A 19,249-nucleotide genomic window follows, 5' to 3' on the forward strand; every position below is an offset into this window, starting at 1 on the left:
TTCACGTGTATGTCTCACTACCATCTGCAACTGATGATGGCCGGATGTATCTAGGGGCTGGTTTAGCACACTGGGCTAAATCGCTGGCTTTGAAAGCAGACCAAGGCAGGCCAGCAGCACGTACCAGCCTCCCCGAACAGGCGCCGGAATGTGGCGACTAGGGGCTTTTCACAGTAACTTCATTGAAGCCTACTTGTGACAATAAGCGATTTTCATTTTTCATTTCATCTCCGCTTATATGGGAGTAGCTGGTCACCTGACCATGATCTTGATACCGCATGGTGGGTCTCCACCGCCATCTGCTGGTTGGAGGTCGCACACCATCCATCTATGATATTGCTCATAGTCAGATCACCCCAAAGCTGCCCTCTGTTTACAATTCAAACACTTCCCTTGCCTGTTACCTCGGTTCATAGTGAGGGGCAATATATTTATCCACTCAATAATTAGAGAGCGTTGGAAGCCATTTAAATGTAACCACATTTTGGGATGTTCTGAGGGGCTTTGGTTCAGTTAATGTGTCGACTGATCAGTAATAAGAGTTTTCTTTGAATATGAATGCTGTTTCTCCAGGAAGTGCAATGGTTAAATAAATGTGTTGAATTAAGTTTTCTTTTCCTCCCTACATGGTTGTAACTTAAGTTTTAAAAATGCGTCTTGCAAGGCTGCAGAATACAGTTACCAAACAACCAACTTTCATTGTGTTTGTTTTCAAATCTATCAACTTGTTGGTAACGATTTTAATGAGGGACCTATTCGGAGCACAGTGCCTTCCTCTGACAGATAGCTGAGGACAGATGCTATGCTGCTTTGATGTTTTCTGTCAGTGTTAGAGGAGATGAACTGGTCCTCTGGGTTTTGCTGAAGTACAAGCGTTCTGTCAGACCGCATCTGTTTCATGACTTCAAATACAGGTGTAAATGTGTCTGCATTAAACACTTCCAAATGATAAGGACTGATCACTGTAATCCCTTCAGAAAGGCTAGTAATGATAACCACGCAGTACAATTGTGTCGACGTGACGGAACGGTTAACAGGCAATTATCGTTAAGTAATTTGAGTTGTCACTGCTCATCTGAAAAATAATAGTAAATAACTTACTTGCAAAAAGCAACTGAAATTGAAGACAAATGCGAGGGCTTTTAGCTGAAGGTGGTAACTGTTAAGATCTGCCTATATAAACCTCTCCTCTTGCAACGTGTTTGAAGCAACTAGATTGTCGGATTGGAACTTAGCAGGAACTTAGCAGTTGTCCATTGAACCAATGTGTTGGTATGTTATACTCATAGTTATTCAGGATAGGGAAGGAATAACACAACTGCGTTTTCTTGCCTTTGACCTTTTCATTGATCTCTGCAAGGAAAGTATTTTATATTAATGAGCTTCAGTGTTGGTGTAAGGGAGAGTTACTGAGCCCCAGTGATGAAATTCCCACAGTGAATGCCTTTGTTATTAAGTGCAGTCAGTTCTTTACAGGATAAAATTGGCATGGTAATAGGCATATTTAAACACTAAACATATGGATGTACAGGCTTCTAGTTAGTGAGTAGCTTCTTCTTTAAATTAGTACAACCCATTGAAATTATTTGAGCCAGAGCAGCCCAAGTGAGGCTGCAACTGTTGACAGTTCTCCGCACCAGCCCAGGGAAGAATTGACAAAAATGTATGAGACAGGCTCATCATTTCACACTAATGAGGGGAGCCCTGGAGCAGTACCTGGCCCAAAGTTCAATATAAAGGAGGCCACCTCGTCTGTGATCCATAAATATGTTTCTTTCTGATTTCTTGGAGAGCGATACAAACAGAAGCAGCATTTCATTCCCACATTAGCTGTGTTAAAGCGCACACTAGTGGTGGTAGCTCCCGACAGATGCATCTCCCAGCTGCAACCCACAGGCAAATGTGCCAGAATCCACGAACAATAGCTTTTAATATAAAGAATCAAATGGAGGCACCAATGAAACTGTTTTCGCACTGCATTTTTTCAAAACCTATGTAGCAAACGTTGAACTTTATAGATTACATTGTTCTAGTAATTAGTTTTATTGAAAAATATAATGCTCTTTAGTGGATGGAATTCATTAATTTTGTCTGCATTATGATTTCTTTGAATGATATTTTAGGGTAGATCTAGCAATTATGTGAAATAGGTGCTAATGTCACACTAGTAAGTGTGGCACAGTATTGTTATTGATGGTCTCATCTGTCCCTGAACATATGTCCACTGTGCCCGTTTCCTTTGCTTGGTTCATTTGTGTGATAAACCACTGTGTTCCTATATTAAGGGTTGTACGGTAGAACCTGCACTACAGGTTCAGGGCCCCTGCATTCTAGCTCCGCCCAGGAACCGGGATATAAATATGCGTGGCCTTCAGCTCGCAGCCATTTCGTCAGCTGCTGCAGGAGGCCACACTTCAGATACTAATAAAGCCTCTGTTTGAATTCAACTTCGTCTCCAGCCAAATTGATCGTGCCTCAATTTATTAGTATCTGATTCAGAAGATGGACCTCCGGATTAAACCAGATCAACTGCAGCTGGATCCACACGCAAGCGACGGCAGAAAGGACTTTCAGCACTGGCTGGCTTGTTTTGAAGCGTCTATCAACGCGGCGCCGACCCCTGTTCCAGAGGCTCAGAAGATTCAAATCTTGTACTCCAGACTCAACTCTAAAGTCTTCCCGCTGATCCAGGATGCGCCTAATTACGCTGATGCTATGACTCGACTCAAAGAGAGTTATGAGCAGAAGACAAACACGCTCCTAGCCAGACACGCGCTCGCAACGCGTACTCAACTACCTGGTGAGTCAATCGAGGACTTCTGGAGGGCCCTGATCCCACTAGTTCGGGACTGTGACTGCCAGGACGTTACAGCTAGGGAGCACTCAGATCTCCTTATGTGGGACGCTTTTGTAATTGGGATTGGTTCTGATGTTATCAGGCAGCGGCTCCTAGAAGGGGCCATGCGCGACCTCGCAGACTAAAACACTAGCGTTTTCCATGACGGTCGCCCTGCGCAATGTACAGTCCTACACCCCCAACCACGCGGCCCACTCTTCCTACGCTTCATGGGCCCCACAGGCAGCCGCCCACCCAGTACGCCTGCGCTACGCGCCAGTCAGTGATCTCCAGGGGGCCCCGATGCTATTTTTGCAGCCAACAAAGACACCCCCACCAACGTGCCCAGCCCGTGCTGCCCTTTGTAAGGCCTGCAGGAAGAAGGGCCACTACGCAGCGGTGTGCCAGGCCCGCTCAGTGGCAGCGGTCGCCCCCCCTACCCCCGGTCACGGACAATGGGCGCCGCTATCCTCCCCTCCTCCCCAGGCCATGTGCGAGCAATGGGCGGCGCCATCGTCTCCACCGCACCAGGCCCGCTCAGTGGCAGCGGTCTCCCCCCCCCGGTCAAGGACAATGGGCGCCGCTATCCCCCCCAGGCTATGTGCGAGCAATGGGCGCCGCCATCTTCTCCACCGCACAACACATGCGTTTCATGGGCACCGCCATCTTGCTCCACCCCCGCAACGTGCGTTCCATGGGCGACGCCATTTTGTGACCTCCGGGCGCCGCCATCTTGTCCACCCCGCAGCACATGGAGACCAACGGCATTTCAGGACCCCGACGCAGCGGCTGCCTCACTACCCGACGATCAACCACAACTCGCATCCATGATAATCGACTAGTCCAGACCACACACTCTGACCAACGCATCCACCAGCGTGAAAGTCAACAGTCACGTGACCTCCTGCCTACTGGACTCCGGGAGCACCGAGAGCTTTGTACATACAAATAAGGTAAGGCGCTGCTCCCTTAAGGTACACCGTACCAATCAAAGTATCTCCCTGGCCTCCGGATCCCATCACGTAGCGATCCGGGGGTACTGCACGGTCATTCTCACAGTCCAAGGCGTAGAGTTCCATGGTTTTCGCCTCTACGTCCTCCCTAACCTCTGCGCTGCACTTATCCTTGGCCTGGATTTTCAGTGCAACCTCCAGAGCCTGACCCTTAAATTCGGCGGACCCTTACCACCCCTCACTGTGTGCGGCCTCGCGACCCTAAAGGTCGATCCTCCGTCCCTCTTTGCCAATCTAACTCCAGATTGCAAACCTGTCGCCACCAGGACCAGACGGTACAGCACCCAGGATAAGGCCTTCATCAGGTCCGAGGTCCAGCGGTTGCTTCAGGAGGGAGTCATTGAGGCCAGCAACAGCCTCTGGAGAGCTCAAGTGGTAGCGGTTAAGTCTGGGGAGAAATATCGAATGGTCGTGGACTACAGCCAGACCATCAACAGGTACACGCAGCTCGACGCTTACCCCCTCCCACGCATATCTGACATGGTTAACCAGATTGCACAGTACCGGGTCTTCTCAACGGTGGACCTGAAATCCGCTTTCCACCAGCTCCCCATCCGCAAATCGGACTGTCCATACACCGCCTTCGAGGCAGACGGCCGGCTATATCACTTCCTTAGGGTTCCCTTCGGCGTCACCAATGGGGTTTCGGTCTTCCAAAGGGAGATGGACCGAATGGTCGACCGGTACGGCTTGCGGGCCACGTTTCCGTACCTAGACAATGTGACCATCTGCGGCCATGATCAGCAGGACCACGACGCCAACCTCGCTAAATTTCTCCGCACCGCCACTCTCCTCAACCTCACGTACAACAAGGAGAAGTGTGTGTTCCGTACAAACCGCTTAGCCATCCTCGGCGATGTGGTCCAGAATGGAGTTCTGGGGCCCAATCCCGACCGCATGCGCCCCCTCGTGGAGCTTCCCCTCCCCCGCTGCCCCAAGGCCCTCAAACGCTGCCTGGGGTTCTTCTCGTATTACGTTCAGTGGGTCCTAAACTATGCAGACAAGGCCCGCCCACTCATACAGTCCACTCATTTCCCCGTGACGGCAGAGGCCCAACAGGCCTTCGCCCGGATCAGAGCTGATATTGCCAAGGCCACAATGCACTCTGTAGACGAAACACTTCCTTTCCAAGTAGAAAGCAACGCATCGGACGTCGCCCTTGCCGCCACCCTCAACCAGGCAGGCAGGCCCGTGGCATTCTTTTCCCGCATCCTCCATGCCTTCGAAATTCGGCACTCATCTGTCGAAAAGGAGGCCCAGGCTATCGTTGAGGCTGTGCGACATTGGAGGCATTACCTGGCTGGCAGGAGATTCACTCTCCTCACTGACCAACGGTCGGTAGCATTCATTTTCAACAACACGCAGCGGGGCAAGATAAAAAAGGATAAAATCTTGCGGTGGAAAATCAAGCTCTCCACCTATAACTACGAGATTAAGTATCGCCCAGGTAAACTCAACAAGCCCCCAGACGCCCTATCCCGAGGTACATGTGCCAGCACACAGGTAGACCGACCTAGGACCCTGCACGACAGCCTTTGTCACCCTGATGCACCACATTCCATTCGCTCATTACTTTGCACTGCTACTAACAGTACACCGCATGAACGTCTTTTTGCCTTCCCCAGGAAGTCCACATCCAGGGTATCACTCCCAACTTGGCTCACAGGTCTGGGAACCGTGCTTCTCCGTAAACATGTGCGGCTCCACAAGGCGGACCCGTTGGTGGAAAGGGTGCACCTGCTCCACGCAAACCCACAGTACGCCTACGTGGCGTTCCCCGACGGCCGCCAGGATACCGTCTCCCTCAGGGACCTGGCACCAGCAGGTTCCGCCCCCACACCACCCCCCTCGCCCCGGCGCCACCCTCCCCTCCCCCGCCACCCCCATCACCCCCCCTAGGACCGTCCGTCCTCCCCCTGCCCACCCGCGTTGATGAAGAGGATTTTGGCACGCCCCCGGAGTCAACTTCGACCACGACAGCACCAACATCGCCAGCTCCACTTCGTTGATCCCAGAGGACGATCAAGGCGCCGGACCTGCTGAACCTCTGGACCAGAAACATTTTTTTTTCACTGTTCTGTAAATATTAAAGATTGCGAATTGTATATAGTTATCCACCAATCCCGCCGGACTCAATTTTAACAGGGATGAATGTGGTAAACCACTGTGTTCCTATATTAAGGGTTGTACGGTAGAACCTGCATTACAGGTTCACCTTGGCCCCTGCATGCTAGCTCCGCCCAGGAGACGGGTTATAAATATGCGTGGCCTTCAGCTAGCAGCCATTTTGTCAGCTGCTGTAGGAGGCCACACTTCAGACACTAATAAAGCCTCAGTTTGAATTCAACTTTGTTTCTAGCCAAATTGATCGTGCCTCAATCTGTATCATTAGCTGGCAGCTAATTCTCATCCCTGGTGTATTAATGGAAGCTCATCCACATCAATTGGCTCTGCTCCCAGCTGCTGTCATTTTGCCTGCAATGTAAATGCAGGAATGTGCACGAGAAGCCTACCTGGATGGCAAAGTACTAAAACTCTGTTGGGAGAGTGGGAACCCACTGCATGTCACAGTCTCGTTACAGGTGTAATCAGATTGTCAACAGAACTAATTGATAAGTGGAGTTGGCAACAAGACGACAGAGACAGCATGCCCAACATCTGTTTTGCTATTTCAAAACCCGTAGGCTCGGGGTGTGTTAGCAGGCTCACGGGTTGAAACAAGTGATCAGCAAAACAGAATTACCGTTCAAAAAGCATTCTTCCTTTTTTATAAAATTTAGAGTCCCCAATTCCTTTTTTCCAATTCAGGGGCAATTTAGCATGGCCAGTCCACCTAGCCTGCACATCTTTGGGTTATGGGGCGAATACCACGCAAGCACAGGGCGAATGTGCAAACTCCACACGAACAGTGACCCAGAGCCAGGATGGGACCTGGGACCTCGGCGCTGCGAGGCAGCTGTGCTATCCACTGCGCCACCGTGCTGCCCTCAAAAAGCATTCTTCATGATTTAAAACGAATGGAAGATCACAGACCTTACCCATCATCAGCTACCATGCATCCAAAGCAACGTTATGTTTGTTGTACAAAAAATAGTAAAATGACACTTATCTGGCCAGTTGCACGTGGACATACTCTGCCAGCAAAACCCGGGATTCCATTATTGGTGGGGATGCGAGAGAGGTTAACAGACAAGTGGGAGCATGTTGAAGAAGGCAATGGCACGGTATGGAAACCACATTTAGGGTAGAAACAGAGTGCAGGTTGCAAGCAGAATGAGCCGATACCTGTTCGGTGAGTTTTAAGCATCAAACTGTTTCTAAAATAAAATGGTCTGCAGTTTCTCATCCAGCCCTTCGGCAGGGATGAACAAGTTGGATTGGAGATCGAGCGGTTAGTTAATTGGCTAATGAGTTGTAATCTCAGCTGTAAAGACTATAGACTGGGTGCAGCTTTACAAACGGAGTACAGATTGCAAGTGGAAGAGAGCTGATATGCATTTGGTGAGTGGAGAAGTGTTGCTCTTTTTTATACCTCAGTGTAGTGATAGCTTCAAATTGGGGAGCAAATGGTAAGCCAATTAAGAATTAAGAAATATATAGCAGCTGTACGAGCATTTAATAAGTACAGTAAATTGTAGTATACAAAGGAATTATTCTAAGTAAAGAAAGAAATTAAATTAACGAAATAGTGTAAGTAACAGTGGCTGGACAGGTGCTATGTTTCATCTGTGGGATATGGGGATCCCTGGACACCAACACAATCCAGAACAAGCATGTCGACAGAAAGAACAAGCAGCTAGAGGAGTTCAGGATCAGGGTATTGATCTGGAGGCCAAACTGCAGACACTGCACAACATAAGAGAGGAGGAGAAGTACCTGGACACTTTGCTCCAGAGGACGGTCACACCTCTGAGAATAGGATGATCTGTTTTGGTCAGGGGTGAGGGATAGGTGGATGTGGTTGTGAGTGAGGCAGGCGAAGGGACTAGGCAGATGGTGGTGGAGGAGCCTCAGACATTTCAATTGTCAGAGAGAGGTATTTCTCAAAATGTATTTACCATATGCCAATTTTGCACGTTTCAGGTGCTTACAATCTGTGTGGATGAAAGCGTGGTCTGCGGGATGGATGGGCAAGCTAGCCATGGCTCCATGTAAAGGAAGACGTTCAAGCGGGAGAAGCAAAAAGGGATGTAGTGGTCGTAGGGGACAGTATAGTCAGGGGAGGTTAGACACTTCTCTGCAACCGACAATGAGAATCCAGAGGGCTGTGGTGTCTGCCCAGTGCCAGGGTTCAGGGTATCTGCTCAGGGCTGGAGAGGAACTTGGAGTGGAAGGGGAAGAATCCAGTTTTCATGGCCCATGTGGTTGCCAACAACATAAGTAGAGCTAGGAAAGAGGTTATACATATGGAGTATAAGGAGCTATGCACTGAAGTAAAAAGCAGAGCCTCAAAGGTAATAATCTCACGTGAAAATTGTCATACGGTAAATAAATTTAGAGAGATGACTGTGTGGCTCAAAGACTGGTGTGGGTGAATGGGTTCCGATTTGTAGCAGTATTGGGGAAAGTGGGGAACGGTTTGCAACCTGAACCATGCTGGGACCAATGTTCCAACTAGCCGTGTAACTAGGGAAGTGAGAGGGTTTTAAACTAAATAGCACGGTAGCATTGTGGATAGCACAATTGCTTCACAGCTCCGGGGTCCCAGGTTCGATTCCGGCTTGGGTCACTGTCTGTGCGGAGTCTGCACATCCTCCCCGTGTGTGCGTGGGTTTCCTCTGGGTGCTCCGGTTTCCTCCCACAGTCCAAAGATGTGCAGGTTAGGTGGATTGGCCATGATAAATTGCCGTTAGTGTTCAAAACTGCCCTTAGTGTTCGGTGGGGTTGCTGGGTTGTGGGGATAGGGTGGAGTTGTTGACCTTGGGTAGGGTGTTCTTTCCAAGAGCGGATGCAGACTCAATGGGCCGAATGGCCTCCTTCTGCACTGTAAATTCTATGATAATCTATGATAAATAGTGGGGGCAAGGAATCGAATTTGGTAGGATGTGGTAAATCAAAGAGTAGGATGTGGTAAGTCAAAGACGAGACAGGAGAGAAGGATACTTATATGGGGAATCATGACAGACCATGACAGGAAGGGGAAGAGTACAACTCTAAGAGTAAATCAGCAGGTACATTTTGAGGTTACAAAACGAATAACAGGACAAAACTAAAGGCACTGCATCAGGGCTTGGCACTCAAAATAAAACAGATGACCTGATAACACAAATAGAAATAAATAAGTACAACATGACAGCCATTTCAGAGACATGACTACAGGATGACATAGATTGGGACCTGAATATTGACATTTGGGAATCTAGAAACAGGTGAAAGGATGGGTCTATTAATTAATGATAATAGTATTATCACAATAGAGAGGGATGACCTCAGTTCAGGAAACCAGGATCTAGAAGCAGTTTGGATAGAGATGAAAAATGATCAAGGCAAGAAGTCACTTGTGAGAGTGGTTTACAAACCCCCTAACAGTTACCACATGGCAGGATGAAGTACAGTGAAAGAAACAATGGGAACTTGTTAGAAAGCTATGGTGATTATCACTGGACAAATCTTATAGACAAAGGCAACCTACATTAATTCCGAGAATGTTTTTAGGATAGCTTCTTAGAACAGCACATCCCAGCCCCAACCAGAGAGTGGGTTATTCTAGACCTGGTATTGTGCAACAAGAGAGGATTAATTAATGACCTTATAGTGAAAGTGCCCTGGATTAGAAATACTTATAACATGATTAAGTTTTGCATTCAGTTTGAGGGAGGGAAGAGTGGGTCTGAGACTAGTATTTTAAACTTAAATAAGGGTAACTATAAGGGCTTGAAAGCAGAACTAGTTAAAGTGAATTGGCAAATTAGGTTAAGGGGTAGGTCAATAGAGATGTAACAGCAGACATTTAGAAATATTTCAGGACAAGAGGATATTTCAGAATACACTGAATAGGTGCATTCCAATGGAAAAGAAAAGTTTCAAGGGGAGGTTGACTGTGGTTAACTGAAAACGTTAAAGACAGTATCAAACTTAAAGTAAAAAAGTATATAACTGTGCAAAGATGGAAGCAGGTCAGAAGATTGGACGGAAAAACAGCAAAGAGTACTTAAAAGATTGATAAGGAGGGTAAAACTAGCATATGAGAGAAAGCTAGTTAGAAATATAAAGACATATAATAAGAGTTTTTGCAACTATTTTAAAAAGAAAACAACAAGGTTAGCTTTGGTCCTTTTAGAAAGTGAGTCTGGCGAATTAATAATGAAAATTAAGGTGTGGCAGATGTATTGAACAGGCAATTTGCATTGGTCTTCACTATAGGGGATACATCCCTGAAATATATGTAAATCAAGAAATGGAAGGGAGGGAGGAAATCAGGAAAATTACAATCATCAGGGAAGTGGTACTGAGCAAATTGTTGGACCTGCGGGCTGACAGATCCCTGGGTTTTGATAGACTACATGCCAGTTAGCTTAACATCTGTCATAGGGAAAGTTTTGGAAATTATTATTATTAAAGATGTAATTGCAAGGCACTTAGATACATTAACGGTAATCAGACAGACAGAGTCAATGTGGTTTTGTCAAAGGAACAGCATGTTTAACTAATTTACTTTGGAGAATTAACATATGTTGTGGATAAAGGAGAACTGCTGGATGTACAGTACATAGATTTCCAGAAGGCATTTGATAAGGTGCCACGTCAAAGATCACTGCAGACATTACAAGCTCATGGTATAGGGTGTAACATACTGGCATGGTTAGACAATTGTCTAGCTAACAGGCACCAAGAGATCCCAGAGTTACCTCAGATAACTTTCCTTCATTCACAGCCATCTGCTCACTACACACTTCCGTCTGCTGTTGCAGTTTGGGTACTGTGTCAGCATTTTCAAGAAACACTATTCCTTGAGTCTTTTGGCTGCTTATCAGCCATTTACTTCTTCTGAGCTAAAGTATTTGGCTTGTGCATTTCAATAGTCTGGCATCCTTCTCGTTGTTTACTTGAATATTGTCTCCCTCACTCTGGGGTCTTCTGTCCTCCTTGCTGTGGGGTCTTTTGGTTTCCTCCCTCTGGGGTCTCTTCTTTCCCCCAATCTGGGATCATTTGGTGCCTTCCTGCTGGGGTCTCTTGTTACCCTCTCTCTCTCTGGGGTATTTTGTTGCCTCTGGCACCTTATTTGGAGTTGCCCTCTCATTGGGGTCTCTTATTGGCCGCGGCGCTTTATTAGGAATTGCCCTTTCTGTGAGGTGTCTTCTTGCCTATGCCACAAGATCTTTTGTTGGCCTTTGGCACTTTAGTGGGGGTGTGCTAGGCTACTCTTGTGTCTGGTACAGCCACTTCCTTATCCAAAATGTGTATGCCTCATCTAATTTTCTGTCCATGACCATTTGGGTTTTCTTGTAGTTTCATATTTAAAATTCATTGGCCTTTTAAGACAGTCAAGGCAGCAACCATAGTTTTCCACTTCAGGCTGTCACTGCAGCTGTGAGTTTAACATGCTTTTTCGGGTTTTGTCAGGCCCCCACGGAGACCTTAGGCCTCTTGTTAAACCTTTTAAAAGTGCAGCACTTCTCTGGGTGATTTTTTTTCTTTTAAATTTGCGGGGACCTTCCTTTTTGTTTGGTGAACACCCGGCACTCTGGGAGACCTCGCAGACATTTGGCGATCAGCCTTTTGAAAAAAAAAACTTAAAGTTTTGCTTTGCTCTTAAACTCGGCGGGTTCTTCTTAAATTTTGACCCTGCCAGACGATTTTTATTTCACTTTTTTTTTCACTTCAGTGCAGCACAGCCACCACTGCTGCAATCACTGAGCCCTGGAACCACCCACCTATTCTTTAATGTAGGTACACCTTTTTTAATAGCACTTTATTGACCATCTGCATTACTCACTACTCACAGTCTTGCAATTTTTGTAGTTTTGCTCATCTGTCTTTGTGATCTGACCAGTGCGTCACTCGGGGGGACTTGCAATGGACTTCCACTCACTCCGGTGAATTCCACAACTTTATCAAAGTTTCTCTAACTCCCAGCAACGCCTTTCATTTTTCTTCTTCGGTGGACAGCTCTCAAATTAGCTTCAGCTGTTTTCTTTCAAATCTTGGGATATTGTTCTGGGTTCATCATCTAAAATGCCACTTTTCATATCATTGCTGATGTGATATCTTTTAGAAGTAACCATCGTTGCCAACTATGACGTCATATTGTTCCGATGCTACAGTGTCACGGCTATGAGGAGCGTGAGACCTGTATGTTTAAAAATGAACCATTTATTGTATAGAACATAGAACATACAGTGCAGAAGGAGGCCATTCGGCCCATCGAGTCTGCACCGGCCCATTTAAGCCCTCACTTCCACCCTATCCCAATAACCTCTCCTAACCATTTTGGACACTAAGGGCAATTTAGCATGGCCAATCCACCTAACCTGCACATCTTTGGACTGTGGGAGGAAACCGGAGCACCCGGAGGAAACCCATGCAGACACAGGGAGAACGTGCAGACTCTGCACAGACAGTGACCCAGCATGGAATCGAACCTGGGACCCTGGCGCTGTGAAGCCACAATGCTAGCCACGTGTGCTACCGTGCTGCCCAACGACTTACAAATATTGTCATGCATGGTGCTGTTTCTCCCATGCATGCTGGTTCCAGAATATTCTTTCTGAGTCATTACCATGTGACTCTATACATCATACTGTGGTCCATGCTATTTTCCAGTCCCAAATTAACCCTTGCTCTGCTTAACGCCTTTACATTACAATGGCATGCAGGCATATAATACAACATTATCTAAATGGTCAGAGATTGCAGAGCTCTGAGATGCAAAGAGACCTGGGTGTCCAAATGCATGAATCGCAAAAGGCTAGTATACAGATACAGCAAATAATTAGGAAAGCTAATAGAATGTCAATGTTTATTGTGGGAGAAATGTATTACAAAAATAAGGAGGTTATGCTTCAGTTATAAAGGGCATTAGTGAGTCCACATCTGGAGTACAGTGCCCAGTATTGGTCTCCTTATTTAAGAAAGGATGTAAATGGATTGGTAGTAGTTCAGAGAAGGTTTACTAGAATGGGCGGGTTGTCAGATGAGAAAAGGTTAGACAGGCCTGTATGCACTGGAGTTTAGAAGAGCCCTGAGGGGTATTGACAGGATGGATGTGGAGAGGATCTTTCCTGTTATGGGAGAATCTAGAAATAGGGATCACTGTTTAAAACTAGGGGGCTGCATGTTTAAGACAGAGATGAGGAGATTTTTGTTCCCTCGGAGGTGTGTGAGACCTTGGAACTGGTGAGTCAGTAAAGAGAGATTGTCTACTGACTGTTAAATGGTACCATTAATAGCAAACAGAATTTACATTAAGTACTTCACAAAGACATTTCAGGAGGTCAGGGCAGAACTGCAAGTAGTCAAGCATGGACCTTTTTTTTAGTGAGCAAATGTCTGAGGAGAAACTTGTTGCAATTTTGGCAGAATAGTATGGGATTTAATATAGCTTTAGGATTGGGCCACCTTTCGCCCTTTCATTGTTCCTCCGACTTGTGGCCTACATAGAGAAAACAAATATGTATCAAATATGATCTGATCACATAATAATCCGAAACAAGTTCTGACTGTAGTTGGAAGTGCAGATTCGCATTGTTTTCTTGAAAAAAAAAGGCATATAGTTTGAAGCAGAAGTAAACACTTTTAGAATTGATCGAAGATATGAACTGACTGTCTTGCCCAGCCATTTCACAGGGTGTTTAAGAGTCAACCGCATTTCTGTGGGACTGGATTCATATGTGGACCAGACCCAGGTAATGACGACAGACTTCCTTCCCTGAAGGGGATTAGTGGACCAGTTGCGTTTTTACAACAACCGACAATGGTTTCATGGGCTGATTTTTATTGAATTCAAATTTCACCATCTGCAGTGGCAAGATTTGAACCTGGGTCCCCAGAGTACTCTGGGTCTCTGGATTACCAGTCCAGTGACAAAACCACTACACCACCACCTTCGCTTAAACACTCAGAGTCATTCACAATCCTTTTATTTTCTTTGTTTATAATGAGATTTTAAGCAGGGAATGTCTTGCACTTGATTCTATAATATGCTAACGGGCTGATTTTCATTATAATCTTTGAGGGACTGTGATTAGTATATTTGATTTGCCACTAGTACCCACTCTAGCTGTAAAGCAACACTATTCCTTTTTGCAAATCATCTCAGCAATTATTAAAATTATTATTTTAACACACTTGTCACTACAAGACTTGTTAAGCACTTTGTTGTTGATGTCTTTCGAATTTCAGTATTTTTGCTAGTCGCTTTTAATTGTTTTTTGGCTTCCTATGGCCATGGCTCTAGTTTAGGACACCCTTCTACATACTTTTCTTGATTCTGGAAGAGATGAGATGGTCAAGATTTTTGACTGCTCTATGACCAGACTCCACGGGCGGGATTCTCCAGCTGCCCCACAATGGGAAACCCCATTGACCGGCCGGCGTAACGGAGAATCCCGCCGGCGGGTCGGGGCAGAAAAGTGGCTATACGGCGCGGAGAATAGTGGGCGGGATTCTCCCATGCCGCACCGTATGGGAGAATCGCCGTTCGCGCCATTTTTTCCTGCGCCGCCTGTCCTACGCCGCGGAGAATCGGCGGCATTTGCGCCGCCGTATTTGGCGTGGCGCCAGTCGCGTTAACTGCTCCAGCACCGTGCTGGCCCCCTATAGGACCCAGAATCAGTAGTGCCATGCCCGTTTCGCACTGGCGCGAACACGAACACTCTGTCTCCATTTCGGAGAATCACGCCCAGTGTGTGAAGCCACATGAACTGGAATTTGAGTTTATAATAGTGTTCCAAAGTGAAGGTAGCTCTGGGTCTTGGAATGATCAACCTTAGGCTGGGAGATGAATGATGGGCGCATTGTTTATTCACTTGGCAGCATCTTGGGGAAGATAATGGGGGGCATGGACAGGGTGGATAGGGAGCAGCTATTCCCCTTTTTTTAAGGGTCAGTTACAAGGGGACACACGTTCGAGGTGAGGGGCAGGAGGTTTAGAGGGGATTTGGGGAAAATCTTTTTTACCCAGAGGGCAGTGATGGTCTGGAATTCACTGCCTTGATTGGTGATACTGGAGGGTTGCCTCACATCCTTTAAAAAGTCCCTGGATGAGCACTTGGCACGTCATAGCATTCAAGGCTATGGGCCAATGATGGCAAATGGGATTAGGTAGGCAGGTCAAGTCTTTCATGCATCAGTGCGTCTCGATGGGCCGAAGGGCCTCTTCTGCGCTGTATTATTCTGGGATTCTATGGACATCATCTCAGCCAGACGTGCTCAGTTTGAATAAGAACCTTTTGAACTAAAATGCCAATGTATGAGTTACATTACTCTTTTGAAATGGTCAGTTTCTGAAATTACCATATACTTAAGGAAACTTCCTCTTTAAACTTGTATTCCAATACTTAGAAAATACAATTTGAACCGAGGTTAGCTTTCTGCCAGTTTCTTCCCTCTCTTGAACACATGGATTTAGTTCAACAAGGGTGAGAAGGTAGTTATCACAATCAAATTCACTCCTGTCCTCACTCAGTGTCAACACTTTCCAGCGGTGAATCAGGAGGAGGACCCTCAGTGTCCTTTGGCTAAATATAACGCTGGCCCAGCAGCTTGTAGCTAACTTATCACAGAGCAGGGATCAAACCTGGGACTTTGATTCATTTCCGCGTCGGTATTTAACAACTGAGCCATCAAGGAGCTAAATTGAATTAGACCGAAAATGATGGAAGCTTTTAAAAATACTCCGGGTGTGCAGATTAAATTTATAAAATAATTTGTCAGTTTTATTAAATCTTCCTGAAGCTTGAAAGGTGCCCTGCCTTAAAAGCTATTACAAAGGTTTAACATGCAGTTTAACCTTGGTTATGCAGAATATAAATTAGAATGGCTTCCTCTTTTAAGTAATGGGAAGGTATTATAGCGAATAATTAGTTTATGAACACATTTTCAGCTAGGAAGGCTCAAAAGTGTTTCCGTCATCAAAGTGCAGGGTTAAGACAGTAAGCACTAAATGCTGCTGATTCCTTTGTGACGAACGGTACCAGTGAGAGCCGCATGGGCTACTTTGAATCCAGTCACGTTCACTATAATCTCTGGGCAGTGTAAATTGCGGCAGTTCCAAACTGATGGTCTGGGGAATGTCCCTGGTCTGGGGAAGGCTAAATGTCACTTTTTCTCCCCCACCCCCGCGCTTTCTCTCTCCCTCCCTCCAAGACGGCTCTGAAAGATGCAAGTGGCTAAGAGTTTTGTGTTGAAATGTATGCTCCATCAGTAACAGTGCTCATGTCTGCAGAAGGAAGTAAAACAGTTCTCAGCAACTTCCCTCTTTCCAGCGAGACACTGTCGTCCCCCCCCCGCCCCCCCCCCCCCACTTTCAGCATCTTCAATGCTCTCTTCCATTCTTTCTCTCGACTAATTCCATTCAAGCAGAAATACTGAGACTCCAAAGCCACTTTTTAAGAACAAAAAAATAAGTCGCAAGAAGTATTTGACTTTGCCAGCCAAGTAACCAAAGGAAGGTGTGATTTCAAAGGCTCAGTGGTGACGTGCTTCCTCTTTCAGACGCTTCTGGCTATGGATCTCATTTCACTTCTTTCGTGACCCATTGTTCATCTGTTTGTTTGTTCTTTCTTTCTTTCTGTTTGTGTACCCAGGCAGCCCATTGAGTAACTTCTTTGACGTAATTAAACAACTTTTTTCAGACGAGAAGAACAATGGGGGCAAGTAGCTCACCCAGCCAGCTACGCCAACCAAACATGGCACAAAACAGCAAGCAGAATGGTTCTGATGATGATTATGATTGACTATGGTTCTAGAGGAGTCTCTAAATTTCCAACTGGGAGAGAGAAAGCAAAGATGGTGCCAAGTATTGGGACACAGGACCAACCTTAAAAACCATTTAGAATTAGTCCCATGTTCTGAAAGGATGTAAATAACAGACTGCTTCGGTACAATGTCCATAGACAGAATTTTGTATGGTGGAATGATTATAAATAACTGAGGATTAGCACGTGCAACCCCCTGCTACAACATTTGTTTCCCTGTTTTTTGCTGCTCTCCTTTTATGATGACCTGATTTATTTCCACTCTACTGCCAGGAATTGTCCAGAAAACTTGTTAAATCCCAGCTGGTGAACCCCTATGGCTGCGGACATTTGTCGAAGAAAAAGGCAGCTGATATCTTGGTGCATGTGGGAACCTGGCGCCTCTTTTGACGCTTAACACTTGACCCATCTGGAGCTGCTGCGTCCCAGGAAAAAAGGAACGGAAATCCTGGGAACGACTTGACACCCTTCAGCAGCAGGTCGTCCACCAGAGAGGGGACGTGGGGGTTGAATTAAACAGCACCGCACGGCTACATGAGCTTCGGCAGCTACAGTGGACTCTCTTTGTTGAAGCAGGACTTTGGTGAGACTGCTGCTGATGGGTAAGATGTCAGGGGGGGGGGATCAGACAACGCAGCAAGGAACTAAAGCACGTACTAGTGTAACAGACACTTGTACCACCCCTACTTTCTGTACAGATTATGTTTGTCTAGTTGTGACACCTTGTTTAGCTGTAGAACAAGACAGAGTCAAACACTGTGTTGCCAGTTATAAGTTTGTCAGTATTATTTATTTTCAGGGTAATATATATGTGTATATAGATATATTTTATTCATTTTACAAGGGCACCATGTTCGACTGAACCATGTTGCTAGTTTACTATCATGGGGTGGGGGGCACAGTTTGACCACCCACTGCTGTTAAAGGCTACATTTATTGTGGACATTTTATAGATATTTTCCCCCCCTTTCTGTTCTTATTTATTGAAACCCGGTAATTTATCAGCAGAATGTCTAGGTGTATGAATGTTGTCTTTCATTGTGAATGACTTATAGAGGCAACACTTACTGTATTAAAGGAGAAAAAAAAATATTTTGTCCAATTTATCAGAGCTCTGTGCACAATATTAACTTATTCTGTCCCGATTCAAGGAACTTGTAGTATATGTTTAAAGAACAAACAGTACTTTAAAAATGTAGAATAGCAGTAGTGTCTGAAATGATTACCTTATATTGCTATTTGTTAGTTTCATATCAGTGTGCGTGCTCCACAGGTAAAATTATTCGGCCAGTTCTTGTACAGAAGTAAATCAACAATGGACTTTGAGCCACTGGAGGTTACTGTTATTGAATTAATCTTGTATAACTGTGTGCATGTCAGACATGGTTTTTTCTTTGCATGATGTTGCTGTAATTGTTCTCAAAATGCTCTGTCCTCTTGCTCTCCTATCTGTACAAACTAATGCTTCCTTACACCATACCTCTGCAAAATGGCTGGACTACATCCTGGACGGTACAAGCAGGAAGGGGAAGAAATAAAGCAATACTTATATTGAGATCCTTCCTATTTTGTACATTGGAGAAAAATAATTTACTTATTTAACAGACCAACTATCAAATGTACCCAGCCCCCTCCCCTTTGTAATATAACTGTGAGCAACTTCAGTGCAAGATCAATAAATTCATTCAATTCCAATTCCATTTGTGTGCTGATATTTTGCCGATGACCATCAGGTGGCAGAATTCATCTTTATACATACGTTACACCTGTCCAGGTAAGAAGCTCACGCGGGTGCTGCCAGAGTTTCAACATATCAATACTGAAGGATGTTTACAAGGTCCAGAATTCTGACCACGTGGCTCAGACAGAAAAGCTCTGATCACTTGTCAATTGACAGGAGGATAAATTGTTACCAGACTGAAGGTGAAATTTAGAGTTATTTTTAAAAGTTGAAAGACTAAAACCTCAGTCGCACCATTATCAACATATCCACCGCTAAGGTTTCCCCGGTGGAGATCTAGGACTGGTTGCATATTATAAATAATTGTAATTAACACTGACTTCCAACTGTTCCTGGCAGATAATTTTACATGGCACAGTACTAGTTGAAAATGTAATTAATGTATCTATTTGATTGCTGGTTTGTCCAACAATTTATTTCTGTCTCCAGGTTTCAAAGGTTCAAGTATTTCCCTCTCCCCCCCACCCCATTCAGACAGTTGTACCACAGAAGGAAGACAGCTTTCAGCTTCGCATCCACACCATTTGCGTAACTCAAGGGTGAAGTTGGCTGAATTAAATGTGGGCATATGGTGTGGGATTATCTCCGGGAGGTACAGCTTCAGCCTTGTGGACCCCACCAATATAACTGTAACGAGTGTGAAGCAACAGGAAAGACGTTTCCTGGCAGGTCTATATTCATCACCTTTTACGGATTCTGCGTGGTTTGTGAAGAGAGGATATGGGAAGTGATGACTAAATAT

At 45.6% G+C, this 19,249-nt stretch overlaps 1 protein-coding gene across 8 annotated transcripts in view; it reads left to right on the forward strand.

The window, feature by feature from the left end:
- Positions 1-18,461, forward strand: part of LOC140384654 (serine/threonine-protein kinase BRSK2-like) — a 1,379,643-nt gene extending 1,361,182 nt beyond the window's left edge. For 7 of the 8 annotated variants that reach the window (XM_072466558.1, XM_072466560.1, XM_072466561.1 and 4 more), the window contains one exon: positions 16,596-16,834. In XM_072466558.1, the coding sequence (XP_072322659.1) occupies positions 16,596-16,669 (74 nt within the window). In that variant the 3' untranslated portion in view covers positions 16,670-16,834. Of the gene's footprint in view, positions 1-16,595; positions 16,835-17,039 lie in introns of those variants that run through there. The other variant, XM_072466559.1, reaches the window with a different exon arrangement.
- Positions 18,462-19,249: the final 788 nt, after the last annotated feature.

Source organism: Scyliorhinus torazame, chromosome 10 (genome assembly GCF_047496885.1).
Source record: "Scyliorhinus torazame isolate Kashiwa2021f chromosome 10, sScyTor2.1, whole genome shotgun sequence".
Taxonomy (NCBI): Eukaryota; Metazoa; Chordata; class Chondrichthyes; order Carcharhiniformes; family Scyliorhinidae; genus Scyliorhinus; species Scyliorhinus torazame.